Source organism: Cucurbita pepo, chromosome 15, assembly GCF_057944985.1.
Source record: "Cucurbita pepo subsp. pepo isolate OVF chromosome 15, ASM5794498v1, whole genome shotgun sequence".
Taxonomy (NCBI): domain Eukaryota; kingdom Viridiplantae; phylum Streptophyta; class Magnoliopsida; order Cucurbitales; family Cucurbitaceae; genus Cucurbita; species Cucurbita pepo.
This window is the reverse complement of record NC_141812.1, coordinates 12,144,867-12,163,821: the sequence shown is the minus strand read 5'-3', so window position 1 is coordinate 12,163,821 and position 18,955 is coordinate 12,144,867. Positions and strand designations below refer to the sequence as shown.

General features: G+C 36.1%; 1 protein-coding gene across 3 annotated transcripts; it reads left to right on the top strand.

Annotated features, from left to right (window-relative positions):
• Positions 1-736: 736 nt before the first annotated feature.
• SPK1 (guanyl-nucleotide exchange factor) lies at positions 737-18,904 on the top strand. 3 transcript variants are annotated; one of them, XM_023655814.2, is made up of 31 exons: positions 737-928; positions 1,044-1,110; positions 1,208-1,370; positions 2,991-3,112; positions 3,224-3,327; positions 3,442-3,497; positions 3,646-3,743; positions 3,847-3,984; positions 4,503-4,814; positions 5,032-5,307; positions 6,700-6,867; positions 7,007-7,198; positions 7,313-7,356; positions 7,866-7,935; positions 8,061-8,222; positions 8,416-8,523; positions 8,699-8,736; positions 9,079-9,223; positions 9,653-9,779; positions 10,624-10,817; positions 11,392-11,522; positions 12,469-12,544; positions 12,715-12,825; positions 14,343-14,525; positions 15,003-15,152; positions 15,498-15,671; positions 15,778-16,125; positions 16,208-16,540; positions 17,128-17,313; positions 17,421-18,395; positions 18,509-18,904. In XM_023655814.2, exons 2-31 carry the CDS (start codon positions 1,054-1,056, stop codon positions 18,761-18,763), a joined length of 5,496 nt encoding a protein of 1,831 aa, XP_023511582.2. In that variant the 5' UTR covers positions 737-928; positions 1,044-1,053; the 3' UTR covers positions 18,764-18,904. The 3 variants fall into 3 exon arrangements, with proteins under 3 accessions (XP_023511582.2, XP_023511584.2, XP_023511581.2); XM_023655816.2 differs by having other exon boundaries at positions 737-1,110; positions 3,227-3,327; XM_023655813.2 differs by having other exon boundaries at positions 737-1,110.
• Positions 18,905-18,955: the final 51 nt, after the last annotated feature.

Sequence of the window (18,955 nt, the reverse complement as noted above, 5' to 3'; positions counted from 1 at the left end):
CTATACGTGACAAAATTATTAAAGAGATCGTCGTGTTAAATGTGGAATAAAAAATGTTTCATTCACCTCCCCAACCGATGTGGGATCTCCCAACCCCACCTCCCTTTGGAGCCCAGCGTCCTAGCTGCCACTCGTTCCCTTCTCAAATCAACGTGGGACCTCCTAATTCACTCCCCTTCGGGGCCCAACATCTTTACTAGCACACTATCTTGTAACCACCCCATTCGGGGCTCAACCTTCTCACTGGCACATCACCGGTTGTTTGGCTCTGACACAATTTGTAACGGCCCAAAGCCACAATTAGCAGATATTGTCCTCCTGAGTTTTTCCTTTCAGCCTTCCCCTCAGGATTTTTAATACGTGACTGCTAGGAAGAGTTTTCCACACCCTTATAAACAATGGTTAGTTCTCCTACCGAACCGATGTGGGATCTCACAATGATCGTCTCATCCATTAATCTTAATCTATTCTTGAAGCAGTTGTATGTACTCATGTGCATTAGTTGTTCAGAGAAGCATTTGCGAAGGGAGTAGAGGATTTAATATAGTATTTGCTTTTCTTTGAAGCTACAAGAAGGAAGTTTTTATTTTTATATTTTTTCACTAAAAGAAAAGGAGTCCATAAAAAAAAAAAAAAAAAAAAAAAAAAAAAAAAAAAAAAAAAAAAAACAAGACCCAAAAACCGAGGGTCCGAATCGCTTATTAAACGATTAATTAGGCCCCCAAGATTCGGTGTCTTGCTGTATTTCCTTCACTTTAACTCCCACTCCGACTGTACTGTACCGCACTTGCCTCTTTTCTTCTGCAATGGCTTGAGCTTCTCATCTGCTGGCGCCTCTGTGTTTCTTTTACGCCTCCTCCACATTTCTCTCTCCCTTTTCCTGTTGACTACAGATCTACCAACTACGCCATTGTTGTTTCTTCCTGAGGTTCGCTACCTGTATCCACTTCCTAAATACCAAATTTGAAAGAGACCTCTCAACTCTATTTTTATTTTCTTCTTATCTTGCTTCTGCACCTCCTAACCCTCTCCCAAAAACCTAGATCTACAGCAATGCATCTCCTACATCGCCGAGATTCCACTCCCGCGTCTATCAAATGGCACAACAAGGTAAATGGTGCTTCTCCTCTCTTCCTCGCTCGCCCACGGGCTCCAAATTGACTTCTTTTTAAGCTCTTGTGTCTACCCTTTCTCGTTTTCTCTGCAGTTTGAGGAGAATTTGGAGCAATGGCCACATCTCAATGAGCTCGTGCAGTGCTATTCCACTGACTGGGTAAAGGATGAAAACAAGTACGGTCACTATGAGACTATTGGTCCCGTGTCCTTTCAGAATCAGATATATGAAGGCCCCGACACTGACATTGAGACTGGTAAAATTGCTTTCTCTTATCGTTTCATTTCATTTCATTTCGTTACAAGTACCTAGTATCTACTACTTACACTCTATTTTGTTGACTATTTTGATATTTAGCCTGGATGTTGTTCGACATACACTCATTTTCGTTATAGATAGGATTTATGCACGCAAATACATACATTCGTACAGTTGGGACTCTGAATGAAACCTGTCACTATCAAGTTCTGAATCCATCTTCATTAATATTCATACAAGTCATAAACATTTGTCGTTCTGTAGATAAAATTGAAGGCAGGTACTTTCTGAGGGCAGTAGAAGGGACTAGGGATCTCGTCTATGTGAGCTTGTCACCTTTCCGAGTGTGTATGTTTACTTATCATGAATTGACCCTGAAAATTGAGATTAGATGTGCTATGAATATGACCAATTAGCGAACAGTTAGCGTGGATCATAATAGTTATAAAACTAGCTAATGCTGTATGGGTCCAAAATTATATATCTCCCGAATTAAGGAATTAATATCTTAATTTATGAATGCTACAAGCATATAGCCTATCAATAGTATGACACATTTAAATTTCAAACATGCTAATTACAATTCTCATCACATTAACTAGCCAGTGACTACTTCCTATAATTTTTTGTGTCAATTGATATCAGTGGGTAGTACTGACTATGGGACCCTGTATTTTGTTAAGATTTCTTTGGATAAAAACGATATGTTACTCACAAAAAGGAGAAACAGCTCAGGGGCCCTGTGGAGAAAACCTCACCCAAAGACTGGAAAATATTCCAAAAGAAGAGCCTTCCAATCATTGATGATCATAGAAAGACTATGATTACAAAAGATTTTAGTGTGTTGGAGCACCACTAAGAGGTTGTATGTTGTACATTGCTACAGAAAAGATGTAGTGAAGTTGACTCATTCTCATAAATCATATTGTTTATTACCTTCCAAATATGCCACAGAAGGGCTCGAACCACGCAATTTCATAGAGCCTTCCCTTTTCATCTGAAGCACATTCATGCAATAGCCTCCAAAAACCAACTCTCAACCTTAAGAAAGAGGCAGACTGCAAAATCCAGCTGACAAAAGATGAAAGACCAAGCCATCTGAGAGAATGGGCAATGAATGGGGATTTGATTGAAAGTCTCCTCATCCCTATTATACAAGCTACAAATTGAGGGGGAAAGATCCCCGTGAATGAAGATTTATTTAGTTAATATAAAGGAACTGATTGTTTTGATGCTTGAAATTGAGATGGTCTTAAAGTTCCTTCACAGGGATTTTGGTCGCAGAACAATATTGTTATATGTTCTTTTTAAATAATTAGAAAATGAGAGATTTAATTTTCAAGGATATATGTTTGCTTTCATTGTTCTCTTTTGTTTGGTTTTCCTCTATCATCTTCTAGACTTTTCCTATCCAAAGAAATCTTCTAGGCTGTAGATAATCTATCCAACTTTTATTAATTCATACTTTCTAATGAAAGCTCGTCTGACTTATCAAAACAGTTCACAATTGTCATGTAGTGCTTCTCTTTTATACTTTTTCCATATGAAAAATAGAGCTTCTGATTTAGACTTTGAATTTTGTTCTTGTTTCCACATAAATTTTCCAACTTCTTTGCAGAAATGCGTCTTACTTACGCTAGGCGCATGAAGCCTGACGATACTACAGAGGATGATGTACCTAGTACCTCTGGACGGCCAGAGACTACAACACATGATCCATTGTCATCAAATATTCCAAAGGTTTGCGATAAACCTAGGCTTATCTGACACTATAGTGCATGCTCCATTCCCCCATTATTATCTTTCATGCTTACATGTGACAGGTATAATGTAGTTCTAATATTTTTGCAGCAGTTTGATCATTCTCCTCTTCCAGCTTATGAGCCAGCTTTTGATTGGGAAAATGAAAGGTCAATGATATTTGGCCAGAGGATACCAGAAACTCCTGTAACACAGTATGGCAATAATAAAAATTATATTCAGAATTCTATCTTTCAGTAAACTATTTTACTATTTTTACAAGTCTCAACCACTATTTATTTTTTTGTTTCTCCTGTAAATCATGTCAGTGGCTTGAAGATTTCTGTGAAAGTTCTATCCTTATCCCTTCAAGCGGGGTTGTGTGGTAAGTGTTTTTAAGAGTGGTTTCTATCTTCATGGGGTTCATGCATCTTCTTCTTTACTCTTTGCATTTGTTTCACTTCAATTCGTTTTATGATGGCTGACTTGGATATATTTCTCTCTTCACCCTCCACTTTCAACCACTTCCAAAGAGCCATTTTATGGTACAATTTGCTTGTATAATAGGGAGAGAAGAGAAAAACTATCTGAGGATTTCCATTTTCGCATTACTCCTAAAGAAATGCAGGATGTAAGCTACTTCCTCTATGCTTTCCCCCTCTGAATTTAATTTACATCTCCATGGGTTTTGTTTAGTGAATGAGGAATATGATTTCTGTCCATTATTGTTCCAGCCTAAAATATCATTCGAACCACGTGGAATTTTCTATTTGGAGGCTCCATCAGCATCAGTCTGTCTTTTTATTCAGTTAGAGAAGCATGCCACAGAAGAAGGAGGGGTTGCCGCTTCTGTGTATTCACGTAAAGAACCAGTATGTCTAAATATATATGTTTCTCCATTCTTTTGTTTGAGTAGTCTTCTATAAATTCTTCTTAATTTGAAATAATTATCACTAATGTAGTTCGATTATTTTATTTTTTGTTGGTTACATCTTGCATCGTTATTATACACACGCTAGTTTGTTTTTATTTCTGAAGTTTTATTCTATCAATCTTCATTCCCCCCCCTCCACCACCTTAAAATCCATCTATTATGTTCTTTGTAGGGGTATATATCTCTGGATATTTTCTTTTAAATACATAAGGATCTATGCCCCACAATTCCTTATTCCTGGTGGTGATATCAAACTCTTCTTCTACTATTGTCCTTTCGGAAATAAATGTTAATTTTATTGAAAGGTCTTTTTTCTATCTGTTCCTGCAGATGTTGTGAAATCTTGCTTAGTTCTTTTATGTGGCCTAAGGCAGTTTTGTCCGTGGTCCTGATCCTTTAAATATTTGTTTCACCGTTTGAACTAATACTCTTTAATTGTATAAACTCTACCTATAGGTGCATTTGAGTGAAAGAGAAAAGCAAAAACTGCAAGTGTGGTCTCAAATCATGCCTTACAGAGAATCTTTTGCCTGGGCCATTGTTGCATTATTTGATAACAGCACTGGTGCAGCATCTGCTGGATCTGCTTCCCCGAGTAGTCCTCTTGCTCCCAACATAACTGGATCTAGTTCCCATGAGGGTGTATTTGAGCCTAGCACAAAGGTCACAGTGGATGGTAAGCTGGGTTGCTCTAGTGGAAGCTCTGTAGTTGTTGAAATATCCAACTTAAATAAGGTCAAGGAAGGCTACACGGAAGATGCACTTCAGGTGTGGTGCTTCAATCTATGTTAGGCATCTTTTTAGTTGTTTATTTATTTATTATTTTTATTACATATTTAATGAGAAACATTGAATTCCATGTGGTGTGGTGCTTCAATCTATGTTAGGTATCTAATTTTATTTTTTCCAAAATATACTGTATCCCATATAAAATCTCGAAGTGCCTCTAAATGTGGTCGATGATGGTTGTTTGTTCAAATTACAGGATCCCAAGTACAAGGTTCATAAACCTGTAAAAGGTGTTCTTAGGCTGGAAATTGAAAAGCACCAGATTTCCCATGCTGACAATGAAAACATGTCAGAAAGTGGTAGTGTGATCAGTGACTCTGTTGAGATGGATTCCACATTTAAGAAGCTTCCTAATAACGGTTCTGATAGCCATCATCATAGTGGCAGCTTGAAGTTAAATTTTTCTGATGGGAAAGAATTTTCTGGTAATGGATCATATCCACATGGAAATGCAGATTCAAGTGCAGATGATGTAAGGATTGATTGTTGATGTTGTTCTTTATTTTATTATCTCACCACCCAATAGTTCTTTGTCTTTGAATCCTTATATTCATGTTTCATAGGTCTTTTTATCATTTCTTTTGAATTTTTACTCGCTTTGGAATCATGGTTTTGCTTTGAAGTAGTTTCTGATTGATGAAATGCTTGTAATCCGTTTATAAGTTAAACATGATAATTAGAGATAAATGGGTGAAGGACCAGGAATTGCTGATTATTAGAAATTCTTTAGGATATAGGAAGGAGAGAAGATACATAATTTTCAATGATTAACATATGGGTCGGGAATTGTTTGGAATACAATTCAGACTCGTTTTTAAGGGATATGTTTTGAGAAGAGAAGCAAATTTCATTGATGAATGAAATAAAAGGAGCGATCTACTCCAAAACACCTATAGATGGATTACATGAACAATCTCATTTGGAAATCAAATAAGAAAGACTAAAATCAGAAAAGGATTATATTGTTTACATCAATACATAGCGTGAAAAAGAATCAAATCCATAACCTATCAAAAGATGAAAAAGAATCTCTGAAATGTCTACCACTCCTTTCCCTCCAAAGGAACCAAAAGGACTATTAAGAGCAAGCCAAAGAGACTTCTCTCCGTGGAAAGGATGGCCATCAAAATATTGGTAAGGAAATCGTATGTGCATTCTAGAAAAGCCAAGGGCCAACCAAAAGCATCGAGGATGATGGCCCAATAACGAGAGACATAAGAGCAATGAAATTTAGGGATATGTTGACTGAACACTTTTCTGGATTTGCTGTTTGCCTACCCACTTTGAATTAGAGAGCCTTTTTAAAATTTCCATCCTTTGTGTATTGGTCCATTGAACCTCTGGCTGCATAAAATTTTTAGGAATGAAATAATTTCCCAGAGAAGACCTTGACTTTTATGGCAGATAACTGGAGGTTGTTAACATTTTACTCAGTCTATTTAATTGGTGGAAGATAGTTTACAAATAATATCTTATGTGTTGGGTAAGGCATTCTTATTTTCATTTCTAGTGAATCTTGAAAGCTAATTTACTATGATCCTTGTTTTCTAATTTTTTTTGGAGAAGGATCTCAAGTAGTTGATGTATGAAGAGAAATCTTGGAACAAGTCTTAGATTTCAAATAGTATCTTTAAATTAAAAAATATTTTAGCTTGAAAAGAAACTATACAGAATTAATTTCAATAAATAGATGTTTGTGGAATAGCAATGATGAACAACTGATGATAATCGTGAAGGATATATACGAAATTACATAGTTCTTAAAAATTGAAATTTATGCTATTATTTCTATACAATATTCACCATTGCGTAGCCAGATTATCATCATAACTGTTGACCATAAGGTTTGTTGGTTGGCTTTCAGTTCCACGCATTTGACTTCCGCATTATGATGAGGAATGAGCCGTTCTTGCAGCTCTTTCACTGTCTTTATGTTTACCCAATGACTGTTAGTTTGAACCGCAAGAGGAACTTGTTCATTCGTATAGAACTTAGAGAGGATGATAGTGACCCGCGTAGACAGCCTCTAGAGGTAAATTTCTATATATTTATAATATCAATTGCATACACATAATTTCGTCTCTTTCCATCGGTGATGATCTCTGCATATATGGAGAGCAAAATGAATTTTGCATACTTATATATTTGATTTTTATGGGAGACTTTCTTAGGCTATGTATCCTGTGGAGCTGGGTGCTTCTCTTCAGAAGTGGACTCACACTCAAGTTGCTGTAGCTGCAAGAGTAGCTTGCTACCATGATGAGATTAAACTCTCCCTCCCTGCTACCTGGACACCAAAGCATCACTTATTATTCACTTTCTTCAACATTGATATGCAAGCAAAACTAGAAGCTCCAATGCCAGTAAGTTCTATTCTGCTTCCCTTTGGATCTTGGTTCTTATATGGCTGATGGTTAATACTATGAAATCTGTTTGTTTCATTTGTTATTATCTCATATTCTGTTGTTATATTCCAGGTGCCAATTGGATATGCATCACTCCCCTTATCAGCACATGCTCAGTATGTACATAATCATCATGAAATCTATTACTTTCTTCGTTTTTTTTTTCTTGTTTTTTTGTTTTAGTTTCTGGATAAGAGACGTGTTAAAATAGTAGGGAAATATTGTGAGCAAGAACCTTGAATAAAGAAGTTTTTTTTGTCCAAAACTCATGGATATCAAGTAAGACAAAAAAATAAAATAAATAAAGCTTGAAAAGATTTGAAAAGTGACTAGTCGGATATACAGTTTCCTGATTGGCATTTTTATAAAGTGTACATGCATCTTTTCACGTTTTGTTTCTTTGAATTTGGATAAAATTAATTCTATATATTACCAAGACTTGATTATCATATTGTGTATTTTCAAATTTCAGTTATTCCTTTTTGTTTCTACAATATAGTTACTGGAAACAGGCTTTGAATGGTGTTATTAATTATTTAATGCTGATGCTCCAGTATTTTGGTAAACCGTGTTTATTTATGCATCTCCTGGATTTTAACTCTCTGATCTTGACGGTTTAATTTAGGTTACGGTCTGAAATTTCTTTACCAGTAATGAGAGAGCTTGTTCCGCATTACCTCCAAGATACAAACAGGGTATGGTTTCGCTTCCTTCACTATTGTACCCTCTGCAACTGTGAAGCTTTCTGATTCAGTGATTTTATTGATCTGCGTTTGTTTGTCTGCTACTAACCTACTATTCATGTTTTTCTGAATTTTAGGAGAGGCTAGATTACTTGGAAGATGGAAAAAACATCTTTAAATTGCGTTTAAGACTGTGTTCCTCCCTGTATCCCATTAATGAACGAATCAGGGATTTTTTTCTGGAATATGATAGACACACTCTTCGAACAAGCCCTCCATGGGGTTCTGAACTTCTTGAGGTATATTTTTTCACTCTTATGAAAATTCCACCCTCCACCACACAACCTTGCTCTCTGTGAGAATTTTTTTCATATCATTTCATTCGACAATAGTAGATAGCCATGTCGATATGTAGAAGCTTTAATTGTTTCAAGCCAGCTTGTGGTTATTTAACAGTAATATCTTTTCCATTGTGCTGTTCGTTACATGCAGGCTATTAACAGTTTGAAGAATGTTGATTCCACTGCGTTGCTCCAATTCCTTCATCCTATTTTGAATATGTTGCTTCATCTCATTGGCAATGGTGGAGAAACCCTCCAGGTTTTTACATTGAATTTATTCCTTTTTTTTTTCCAGGGGCCTTTGTATGCTCTGATTAATTTCTTTCAAGCCTATATGACTTTGCTTGAAATTTTGATAATTTATCATTCCACATTTCTTTTTGGGGTATCAATACAAGCTGTTATCTAATTCCAGTTTGTCCTATGTATTTCAGGTTGCGGCGTTTAGAGCAATGGTTAATATTGTTACTAGGTAGTTGTTCTAGTTTTGTAGATTTTACATTTATGTGGGTCTAATTTATTAAGCCTCTCAAATGTTTCATGAGTTTTCTGATTTTCTTTGATGCCAGTATAAAATTTGAGCATATGCTCTTACTTTCCAAATTCCAGATCAAGTTCCCATCTTACTCTGAATTTACGTAATCATCATACAGTTTCTTTGATCGTTCAGTTTTTTCTCAATACATTTACTCTATTTACGAAGTTCTCATTAACTATTTGTTTGACATTTCTTTGATTCACATTCTGTCTGTGCTCGGAATTTTTATCGTTTATTTATTGCCTTTTGTTGTTACATCATGCGACAAATATATAGGGTGCAGCAGGAATCGGCTGAAGATGGTGAAAGAAACCACTTCCTGGTTAATTATGTCGATTATGCTTTTGATGACTTCGGAGGTCGACAGCCACCTGTGTACCCTGGTCTGTCCACTGTCTGGGGAAGCTTGGCTAGGAGCAAGGTGGTTTTGACTCTTTTATTTTAATATAATAAGAATTGCTACATCTTTCCTTTTGTACATGAATCATGTGACTGGCACACACAACTTGTTATTGTTTAGCACAAACCTTGAAGACATTGGTTGGTCATTCATCAATTTTTTTTTTCCAATTATTATTTCCTTCTGGAGTTTCATTTAGGCCCTTCCTATTTTGGTTATCATTGAACCTTCATACTTGTCTTCTCCTTTTGATTTATGATCGGTCGGTTATGTTCTTGGTTAACATAATGAACATAACACGGACGATCCTTTACATATGAACCATGTGGAGTTTGTTTGATTCCAATTTTTCTTAGTCATGAAGTTCTGTTAAAATGCTGTTTCATTATTTTTCCATTTATTGTATGCAAAAAACATATTAGAGATTGCTGAAGTTTTTCTGTTTTGTAGGCCAAAGGCTATCGTGTTGGACCAGTATATGATGATGTTTTGGCTATGGCCTGGTTTTTCCTTGAACTAATTGTCAAATCAATGGCACTTGAGAAAACTCGGCTTTTCTATCATAGTCTTCCATTAGGTGGGTTGAAAATTCTGGTTTTTAGGTTTTATATGCTAAACATACGCTAAACATGTATTCATGCAGATGCATTCATGCTGATCCGTTTCTTTTGACCTTCATTGTATATGCTAAACATGTATTCATGCAGATGCATTGCTTGTGTAAGTGTGAATGAAATTTTAATCTCCTGGGTTTTTTGTCTCGGAAGTGAGAGTTTGTCATGAAAATATATATGTACTAAAATTTACTATATGTTAAATTACTTTCCAACTCCAAGGTTCAAGTTATAAAGAGACCTAAAATGTGGATCTATTGATACTGAATGTGGAGAATAACATGTTAGAGATGGGACTCTTTTTGTGGGATTGTTTTTATGCTCTTGTACATTCCTTCATTTGTCTCAATCAAAGCTTGGTTTGTTGCCTAGAAACAATGTTGAGAATAACAATGAGGGATTTGAATCTAAGCTTCTAATCTAATTTTATATTAAAGTACTGATAATCGCTTAAGCTTATGTACATATATTATTATTATTATTTTACCCTAAATTTGCTCCTTGGTTTATTGGATTTCTACTTCAGTGTACACTAGCCATATCACTTTGAACATTCTGCTTCTGGAAGATAATCCTTTTTTCTTCTTCCATGAAGTTGTTTCAGCATTGTGCATTCCCCTACTTATGTACTTTGCTCTATTTCTCAAAATAATATCTTCTTATCTGAGTTACTTTACTTGTTGACATTTGAAATGATCAACGAGAGGTTGCTGTTTGGTTAATGATTGAATATATTTCTGTCTGATACGGTGAAGATATTCTTTTGAATTTCTTTTTTTTTTTTGTTCCCTATGTTTTGCCTTACAGGTGAAGATATTCCTCCAATGCAATTGAAAGAAGGTGTATTTAGATGTATAATGCAGTTGTATGATTGCCTTCTTACTGAAGTACACGAACGTTGCAAGAAGGGATTAAGCTTGGCTAAACGTTTGAACAGCAGTTTAGCGTTCTTTTGTTATGATCTTTTGTCCATTATTGAACCTCGCCAAGTATTTGATTTGGTATACTTTTCTACTTCTCATATATTGTTTCACTTCTTTTTTGGTCTATATTAAGTTATGGATGTAGGAAGATAATAATTATTGTGTACTTGTAAAATCTAAACTGGTAAAAGAAATCATTCTAAAATTTTCTGAGGACGACATTTTTTTTTAATGTGAGCTTCACGAATCTAGAACTTCCACCAAGATTTTTTTTTTAATTTTTTTTATAAATATATATATATATATATATATATATATATAAATTTTAGAACTCTTTCTAGTCATGGATGTAATTATACTATTGATAGTAATACGGAGTAATCCTTGTTTCTGCTAACCATTCAAATTTCAAGTCGAATTTAATTTTAGTTGTGTAAACTTGTTGTTGGTTTTGAATTCTTTAGAGTACAAGGATAACTGGACATGTATTCTCTTGCGAGTAGAGATAAAGGCATGGCTTTGCTAAAGACATTCCTTCATACATAGATCATAAAAAGCTTTCTGCGTATAGAATCCAGGATGTGGCATTTCTATGCTATGGTCTTTCACCCCATTAGATAAATTGATTGTTATGTTAATCAATCTGTTGCAGGTTTCCTTGTACCTGGACAAGTTTTCAGGTGTCTGCCAATCTGTTCTGCATGACTGCAAGCTTACATTTTTACAGATTATATGTGATCATGACCTCTTTGTGGAAATGCCCGGAAGAGACCCTTCTGATAGGTGCCTTATCTTTAACATATACTTTGACAATGATTATACATCATTTTTCTGCCCTGGAAATAATAAACACGTTCATTTCAGAGCTGTCAAATAAAAAATGGTTCTTCCACATGCTTGGTCAAAATCTCTCGAATCTTAATAATCAAAGCAGAACGAGGAACCCTTTAGTAAATCTACTCTGCACAATTTTTGTATAAATACTGATCGTCTACCTCATTATGTTGCAAAGAATTGGAAAAAGACTATAACATGGGCAATGGTTCTAGTTTCTTTTATTGTGTTTAAATTCTGTTCATGTGATGTGCCAGTTGAATTCAGAGAAAAATGTCAGCATGGCTATGAGCTTCTCACTCATTAGGCCAAAGTCAGCCTGTGGGAAATGCCTTGGTTTTTGAAAGACTTGCTTGTGTATTAATGACACTGAGGCTTGTGTATTAATGAGATTAAATTGGCCTTGCAGCTGGAATATCACATAATAGAAATTGAGTGAGGATTACAGTATTTTTACTGCCGTGTTTGCCACTGAATTTCCTAGCTCTATTTTGTAGCCTCCTATTTCCTTATCTTCCTAGCCTCTGGTAGCACTTTCTTTCTAGTCAATGTGGTCATGTGACTGAGGGCTTTGTAGAGTAGAAACTTTCGTCCCTGGTCTTGGTAGAAAAAGTGGGAAAAGGAACTTTTGATTTGAGGAATGAGGCAAGAACACCTACTCTATCCGGATTGATAAAACTGAGCTGGAATGGTTGGTTGATGTTTTCTTTTACTCTGCTCTTGTCCCGACCAATCATGAATTTTTCAGGAAGTTGCAACAATAAAGGAGTTCCCGTGGATGATATGAAATTGGGTGCTAAATCTAGCATGTTAATCGTTATTTTGGGTTTAATAATGCCTTGTAGCTTTATATCTGACCTTTTTTTTTTTTTTTTTTTTTTTTTTTCTGTTCTAGGAACTACCTTTCATCTGTATTAATACAAGAACTTTTTCTTACTTGGGATCATGATGATCTACCTCTGCGGGCCAAGGTGAGACCATTCACAATCTGTATTGGAGAAGTAATCATGCTCTATTTCATAGGGCACTTAAATTTTCATATGGATGATCTTGGTCTTGGTTTGGCATACCTACTATATAAAGTTGTTTTTTGCGTTTGTCCCACTTGGTTAACTTTTTCTAATCTGATTTATGTTTATAGGCGGCTAGAATTTTAGTTGTTCTCTTATGCAAGCATGAATTTGATGCTCGGTACCAGAAGCCTGAAGATAAACTATACATTGCTCAGCTGTATTTTCCACTTATCGGGCAGGTGCATGTTTTTCTTTTAATCTATTCTAGCCTTTTATGTATATTTTTAAGTTAGCGTGTCAAAAACTTAGCTTAGTTTAAATGTATTACCCACGCTGTCTTCCAATATCCAAGAGATATTTTTTAATGATTTATTATCATTTTCCTAAAATTTTACATTTGTGTAGTAAAGCGTGATTACATTTCTCTTTGATTTGAAGTGCAGATTTGATTAATAACATGATGAATAATATGGTTTAAGGTATTGAACTGATTGGAATTACAACGTTAATTAGTGCATCCGTCCATTGGTTGAAAAAAATAAGAATATCGGACTTTATTATTAAAAAATCTGGAAAATTGAGATTGCCAACTAAATGTTTTTGAAGATTATCTGCTAGCTCATGTTGGAAGAGGTCAACAATGTGTTACCAAGATAAATGATTAATGGAGGTATTGGGATTTAATTGTTGTGAAATTTTCAAATGTTCTAGTTCATGGTTGAAATAAAACCCTATGCTTTTTAGCGTCATGTCACAACCAAAAGGAAAGAAAATATTTTTCTTATAAATCAGCAGAATAGGGGTTTCTTTTTTTTTTTTTTAGCCCAACAAATGTGGGTGTAGAAATTTGAACATTCGACCTCAAGGGAAGGAGTATATGATGATTATCATTAAGTTGTGTTTCTGTCGGTTGGATGTATAATGATTGCAACAATAAATACTCATTATTTGCCCTTAATATGTCAATTTAGTTTCAGAGGCTTGAAATAGTAATTATGACCTCATAAACTCTCAGTAATCCAAGACTGGGATAGTAGATTCTATGTTCTGTAGAAAAAATAATCTCTTAGTAATCATATTTTAAACAAACAACTAATGTATACGATAACTTCTGTTGGGGCTCCTTTTGTTAGTCTCTTTTTACATATGTTCATTTTTCTTTACCAAAGCTCAGTTTCTCATAAAAAATGCTACCATATTCATTTTTTGGCCGAAGTAAAATTTTGTTTCCAAGGCTGAAAATAATTTTTTGGACCTTGTATACGCTCAGTGGTCCAAGACATAAGACATAAATTCTATGATCTGGGGAAAATAATCTTTTAGTAGGTTGATCTTATAGAGCGTCAGCCTTTATATGATTCCATGAAGATCATCTAGAGCTTACATGATTGAAAATAATAATTCCTGCTACAAATAGGCATGTCCAATATTAAAGTTTATAGGTTTTTTTGTTTCTTCATTGCTTGGAGGAGATCTGAGGATTATATTTATGTCTGTTCACTCAAGATATTGCAGCTTCACATTATGTCATTAGCTAATGCCTTCAGAAGGTTGCATCTCTTTTTACTTCTGTTATTTTCCAGTTAAAACCTTATAATTCACCAAGTTGGTACTTAATGTGCCCGTGCATGAAGTGTATATTTCAAACCATATTTGCTCACGCACATTGGATTATAGAATGTATTATCAATATATCACCATGTTGATCTTAACCAAGATCAGTTTTGCTGAACTGATTGCCTTTTTTTCTTTGCAGATTTTAGATGAAATGCCTGTCTTCTATAACCTAAATGCCATAGAGAAGCGTGAAGTTTTGATTGTGATTTTGCAAATTGTGCGCAATTTAGATGATACCTCACTTGTCAAGGCATGGCAACAAAGCATTGCTCGAACCAGATTATTTTTCAAGCTCATGGAAGAATGCCTAATTCTTTTTGAGGTTGTTATTTATACGAAATTCCCTATTCTGTTGACAACGTCTTATTTGGCTTTTTGATCTTGTAGTTGATTGTTGTTATGATCACTTATTGTTCTAGTTGATAATGTATAACATCACTAAGATAAATGGTTCTATAGCCGGGTCTCATTAGTTTCTAGTTATATTATTGCTCGCTTCATTATTGTTATTTTTAGTTAATAATCTCAAGCCCTTATTGAAGTACCTATTTCTTGTTTCCTTCCATAGTGATAGGATAGTGAATAATACATCTCCCTGTTTTCTATATAAAAAAGAAGATAAATTATATATCCTTATCTTTGATTTTGTATATTTTCATATGTATGAAAAGATTAGTAAATAATATATCATTTCCTTCTTATGTAGACCATATATGACTTTCTGATGTTATGTTTCTCAAGAGTGGTATGGAGATTGACTTGAAGTACTTGTTTTCTTGATGTCCCCTCTATTTTGCAGCATAGAAAACCTGCTGATGGCATGCTTATGGGATCCAGTTCTCGGAGCCCTGCTGCTGTTGGTGATACCCCTGGTTCCCCTAAGTACTCTGACAGACTATCTCCTGCAATCAACAACTACCTATCTGAGGCATCAAGACAAGAATTCAGAGTGGGTTCCATTCTCTTCATGCTCTGCTTTACCCGTTTGTGTGCTGTTGGGGAAAGAAAGAGGGGGGGATGGGGGTTAGCAATTTGGCAGAATTTTTAATTGTTTCTTTAAATTATTTTTCCTGTGTTTGATCAATTACGTAATCGTCGGAGTTTTTTGTTCCTAATTTGCGAGTTTGCACAATAATATCGACATTTTAATTCATCCAATCACAATTACTAAAGATAATTCTGAAAGCATTATTTTGTGTGAACAAGTTCTCATGTTTCTTTATCCATGCTTGATAATTGCTATTTTAGGTTATAAAATCTTCTAATTTCTTGTCGGGTATATTCTACATTGCAGCCTCAGGGAACACCTGATAATGGTTATCTGTGGCAGAGGGTGAATTCTCAGTTGAGCTCCCCTAATCAGCCATATTCGTTGAGAGAAGCACTTGCCCAGGCACAATCTTCTAGGATTGGTGCATCGGCCCAGGCACTAAGAGAGTCGCTGCACCCAGTATTAAGACAAAAATTAGTACGCTTCTCTTATTCTCAATTTTAATTTGATTCCTGACAGTGATTATGTATAACATTACTGTCATATTTGTATTAGGCAACTGAACTTGTAAGTTTTCTCTCAGGAACTTTGGGAAGAAAACTTAAGTGCAGCAGTTAGCCTTCAGGTTTTGGAAATAACAGAGAAGTTTTCCTTGATGGCATCTTCTCATAGCATTGCCACTGACTACGGGAAACTTGATTGCATCACCTCCATATTCATGAGCTTCTTCTCTAAGAATCAACCTTTGGCATTCTACAAGGCCTTATTTCCCGTCTTTAACAGTGTCTTTGATCTTCATGGTGCAACTTTAATGGCGAGAGAAAATGACCGTTTCTTGAAGCAAGTAACATTCCATCTTCTTCGGCTTGCAGTTTTTCGAAATGATAGCATAAGGAAAAGGGCTGTTTCAGGGCTTCAGATTCTTGTGAGGGTAGGATTTTATTTTGCATTTTCCACTAATTTAAAACTCGTGTTTTGTTATCCAATACTGTATTCTTTCTTTTGTGTTGCAGAGTTCTTTCTGTCACTTTATGCAGACGGCTAGATTGAGGGTCATGCTCATAATTACTTTATCAGAATTGACGTCTGATGTGCAAGTAACTCAGATGAAGGCAAATGGGACACTTGAAGAGAGTGGTGAAGCACAGCGTCTTCGAAAATCCTTAGAAGACATGGCTGATGAATCGAAGAGTTCTGATCTGCTGAAGGAATGCGGACTTCCTGAGAATGCTCTTGTAATAATTCCAGAAGCTTCTGCTGACAATAGGTGGTCCTGGTCAGAGTTGAAATATCTTTCTGACAGCCTCCTTCTTGCTCTTGATGCTAGTCTAGAGCATGCTCTTTTAGTAAGTTTTTTGGCCATTCATGTTGAGATAATTAATTGCTATTATTATTTTTTGTCTGAACATGTATGCTCACAGTCCATTATATTCATTCCAGATGAAATGTTGGGAGTGCAGGGCTTTAGTGGTATATGTTTGATTTTAGTTCTCCCCTAAAACTTCAACTAGTGATACCTGGTGCTAACACCATTCTGGGATGTCTGTTATAGAAAAGTTTTTTTTTTTATCTGCAATAATATACTTACTCGATTTCATATAGAAAATGTGTAAGCTGATAAGGTTGACGCTTTTGAACTTTCTAAAATTTATGAAAATAATTCCTCTAATTGCATCAATCATGTAATGAAGAGGGAGAGTATCCTCTCTGAAGTCCGGAATCATGAGAGGAGTCTATATGGCTCTGCACAGATTAGACTAATGGTATTTCTGATTATTTATGATGTTTTCTTTCACTCCAGAAGGGAGTTTGTTTCCTTCAAACTAGTGGTATTTCTGTTAGTAGTTTTGCCTTCCAAAGACTTCGATAGTGACATTTGACAGCACCAATTAATTACTGTGCCATACTTATGCTGGTAATTTTCTTTATTTAGGCCTCTATGATGTCAATGGATAGATATGCTGCTGCAGAAGGTTTCTATAAACTTGCAATGGCATTCGCCCCTGTGCCTGATCTTCATATTATGTGGTTATTGCATTTATGCGATGCACATCAAGAGATGCAATCATGGGCAGAAGCTGCACAGTGTGCTGTAGCGGTTGCAGCTATGGTCATGCAGGTAGTTTACATATATGGAATTGTGTTTACTTAAATTTGTATCGTCTCTGTCTGGGTGCTTAGGACGGAAATTTTTTGTTCTTTGATGAAAACTTGGATTTCCTTTAGGCTCTTGTTGCTCGAAATGATGGTGTCTGGAGCAGAGATCATGTGGCAGCTCTACGTAGAATATGCCCTATGGTCAGCGGTGAGATCACCTCGGAGGCATCAGCAGCTGAGGTCGAGGGATATGGTGCTTCTAAACTTACTGTCGACTCTGCTGTGAAGTACCTACAGCTCGCAAACAAGCTTTTCTCCCAAGCTGAGTTGTATCATTTTTGTGCTAGTATTCTGGAACTTGTAATTCCAGTCTATAAAAGTAGGAGAGCATATGGACAACTGGCAAAAAGTCACACTTTACTGACAAATATTTACGAATCAATCCTGGAGCAGGAGTCGAGCCCAATTCCGTTTACTGATGCAACTTATTATAGGGTGGGATTCTATGGTGAAAGTTTCGGGAAGCTGGATAGGAAGGAATACGTTTATCGTGAGCCCCGTGATGTGCGGTTAGGTGACATAATGGAGAAGCTCAGTCATGTATATGAATCTAGGATGGATGGCAGTCACACACTGCATATTATTCCAGACTCCAGACAAGTGAAAGCGGAGGAGTTGCAGCCGGGAGCTTGCTACCTACAGATAACGGCAGTTGACCCTGTCATTGAAGATGAAGATCTGGGAAGTAGAAGAGAGAGAATCATTTCTCTATCCACTGGGAGTGTCCGCGCTCGTGTATTTGACCGTTTCTTATTTGATACACCATTTACCAAAAATGGAAAGACTCAAGGTGGACTAGAAGACCAGTGGAAGAGGAGGACTGTTCTACAGACCGAGGGCTCCTTCCCGGCATTGGTAAATAGACTCTTAGTAACCAAGTCCGAATCGCTCGAGTTCTCCCCTGTGGAAAATGCAATTGGAATGATTGAAACTAGAACCGCTGCTCTGCGGAATGAACTGGAAGAGCCTCGCAGTTCTGAGGGGGATCAACTTCCACGACTCCAGAGTCTCCAGAGAATACTCCAAGGCAGTGTTGCAGTTCAAGTGAGCTTCTTACTCAGTTTCTGTTATAATTTTATTCTCGTACCCGATTGAAGTTAAGATACCGAATCAGATTTTCATCTTTAAGACTCTGATGTACTTCTCCATGAATGCAGGTTAACAGTGGAGTGTTGAGTGTGTGCACTGCATTCTTGTCCGGTGAGCCAGCTACGAGGTTGCGGTCGCAGGAGTTACAGCAACTCATTGCTGCGCTTCTTGAATTTATGGCTGTATGTAAGCGTGCAATTCGAGTTCATTTCAGATTAATTGGAGAGGAAGACCAGGAGTTCCACACCCAACTGGTGAATGGATTTCAGTCCCTCACCGCCGAACTATCGCATTATATTCCCGCCATTCTATCTGAATTGTAAGCACTGTGTGAATACCTCTTTTTTTCACTTTTCCTGGGTTTTATGTAGTAACTAACTCTACATTCTTGATCATAATTGCTGTGTAGTCTGTCGCAACATTGTATTTCTTCTTGTATATATATTTTTGTTCAGTAGCATCGAGATTATATTGTGCAAGTGTGGTGTGTGCTCTAATAATAGGTTAAAAAATGC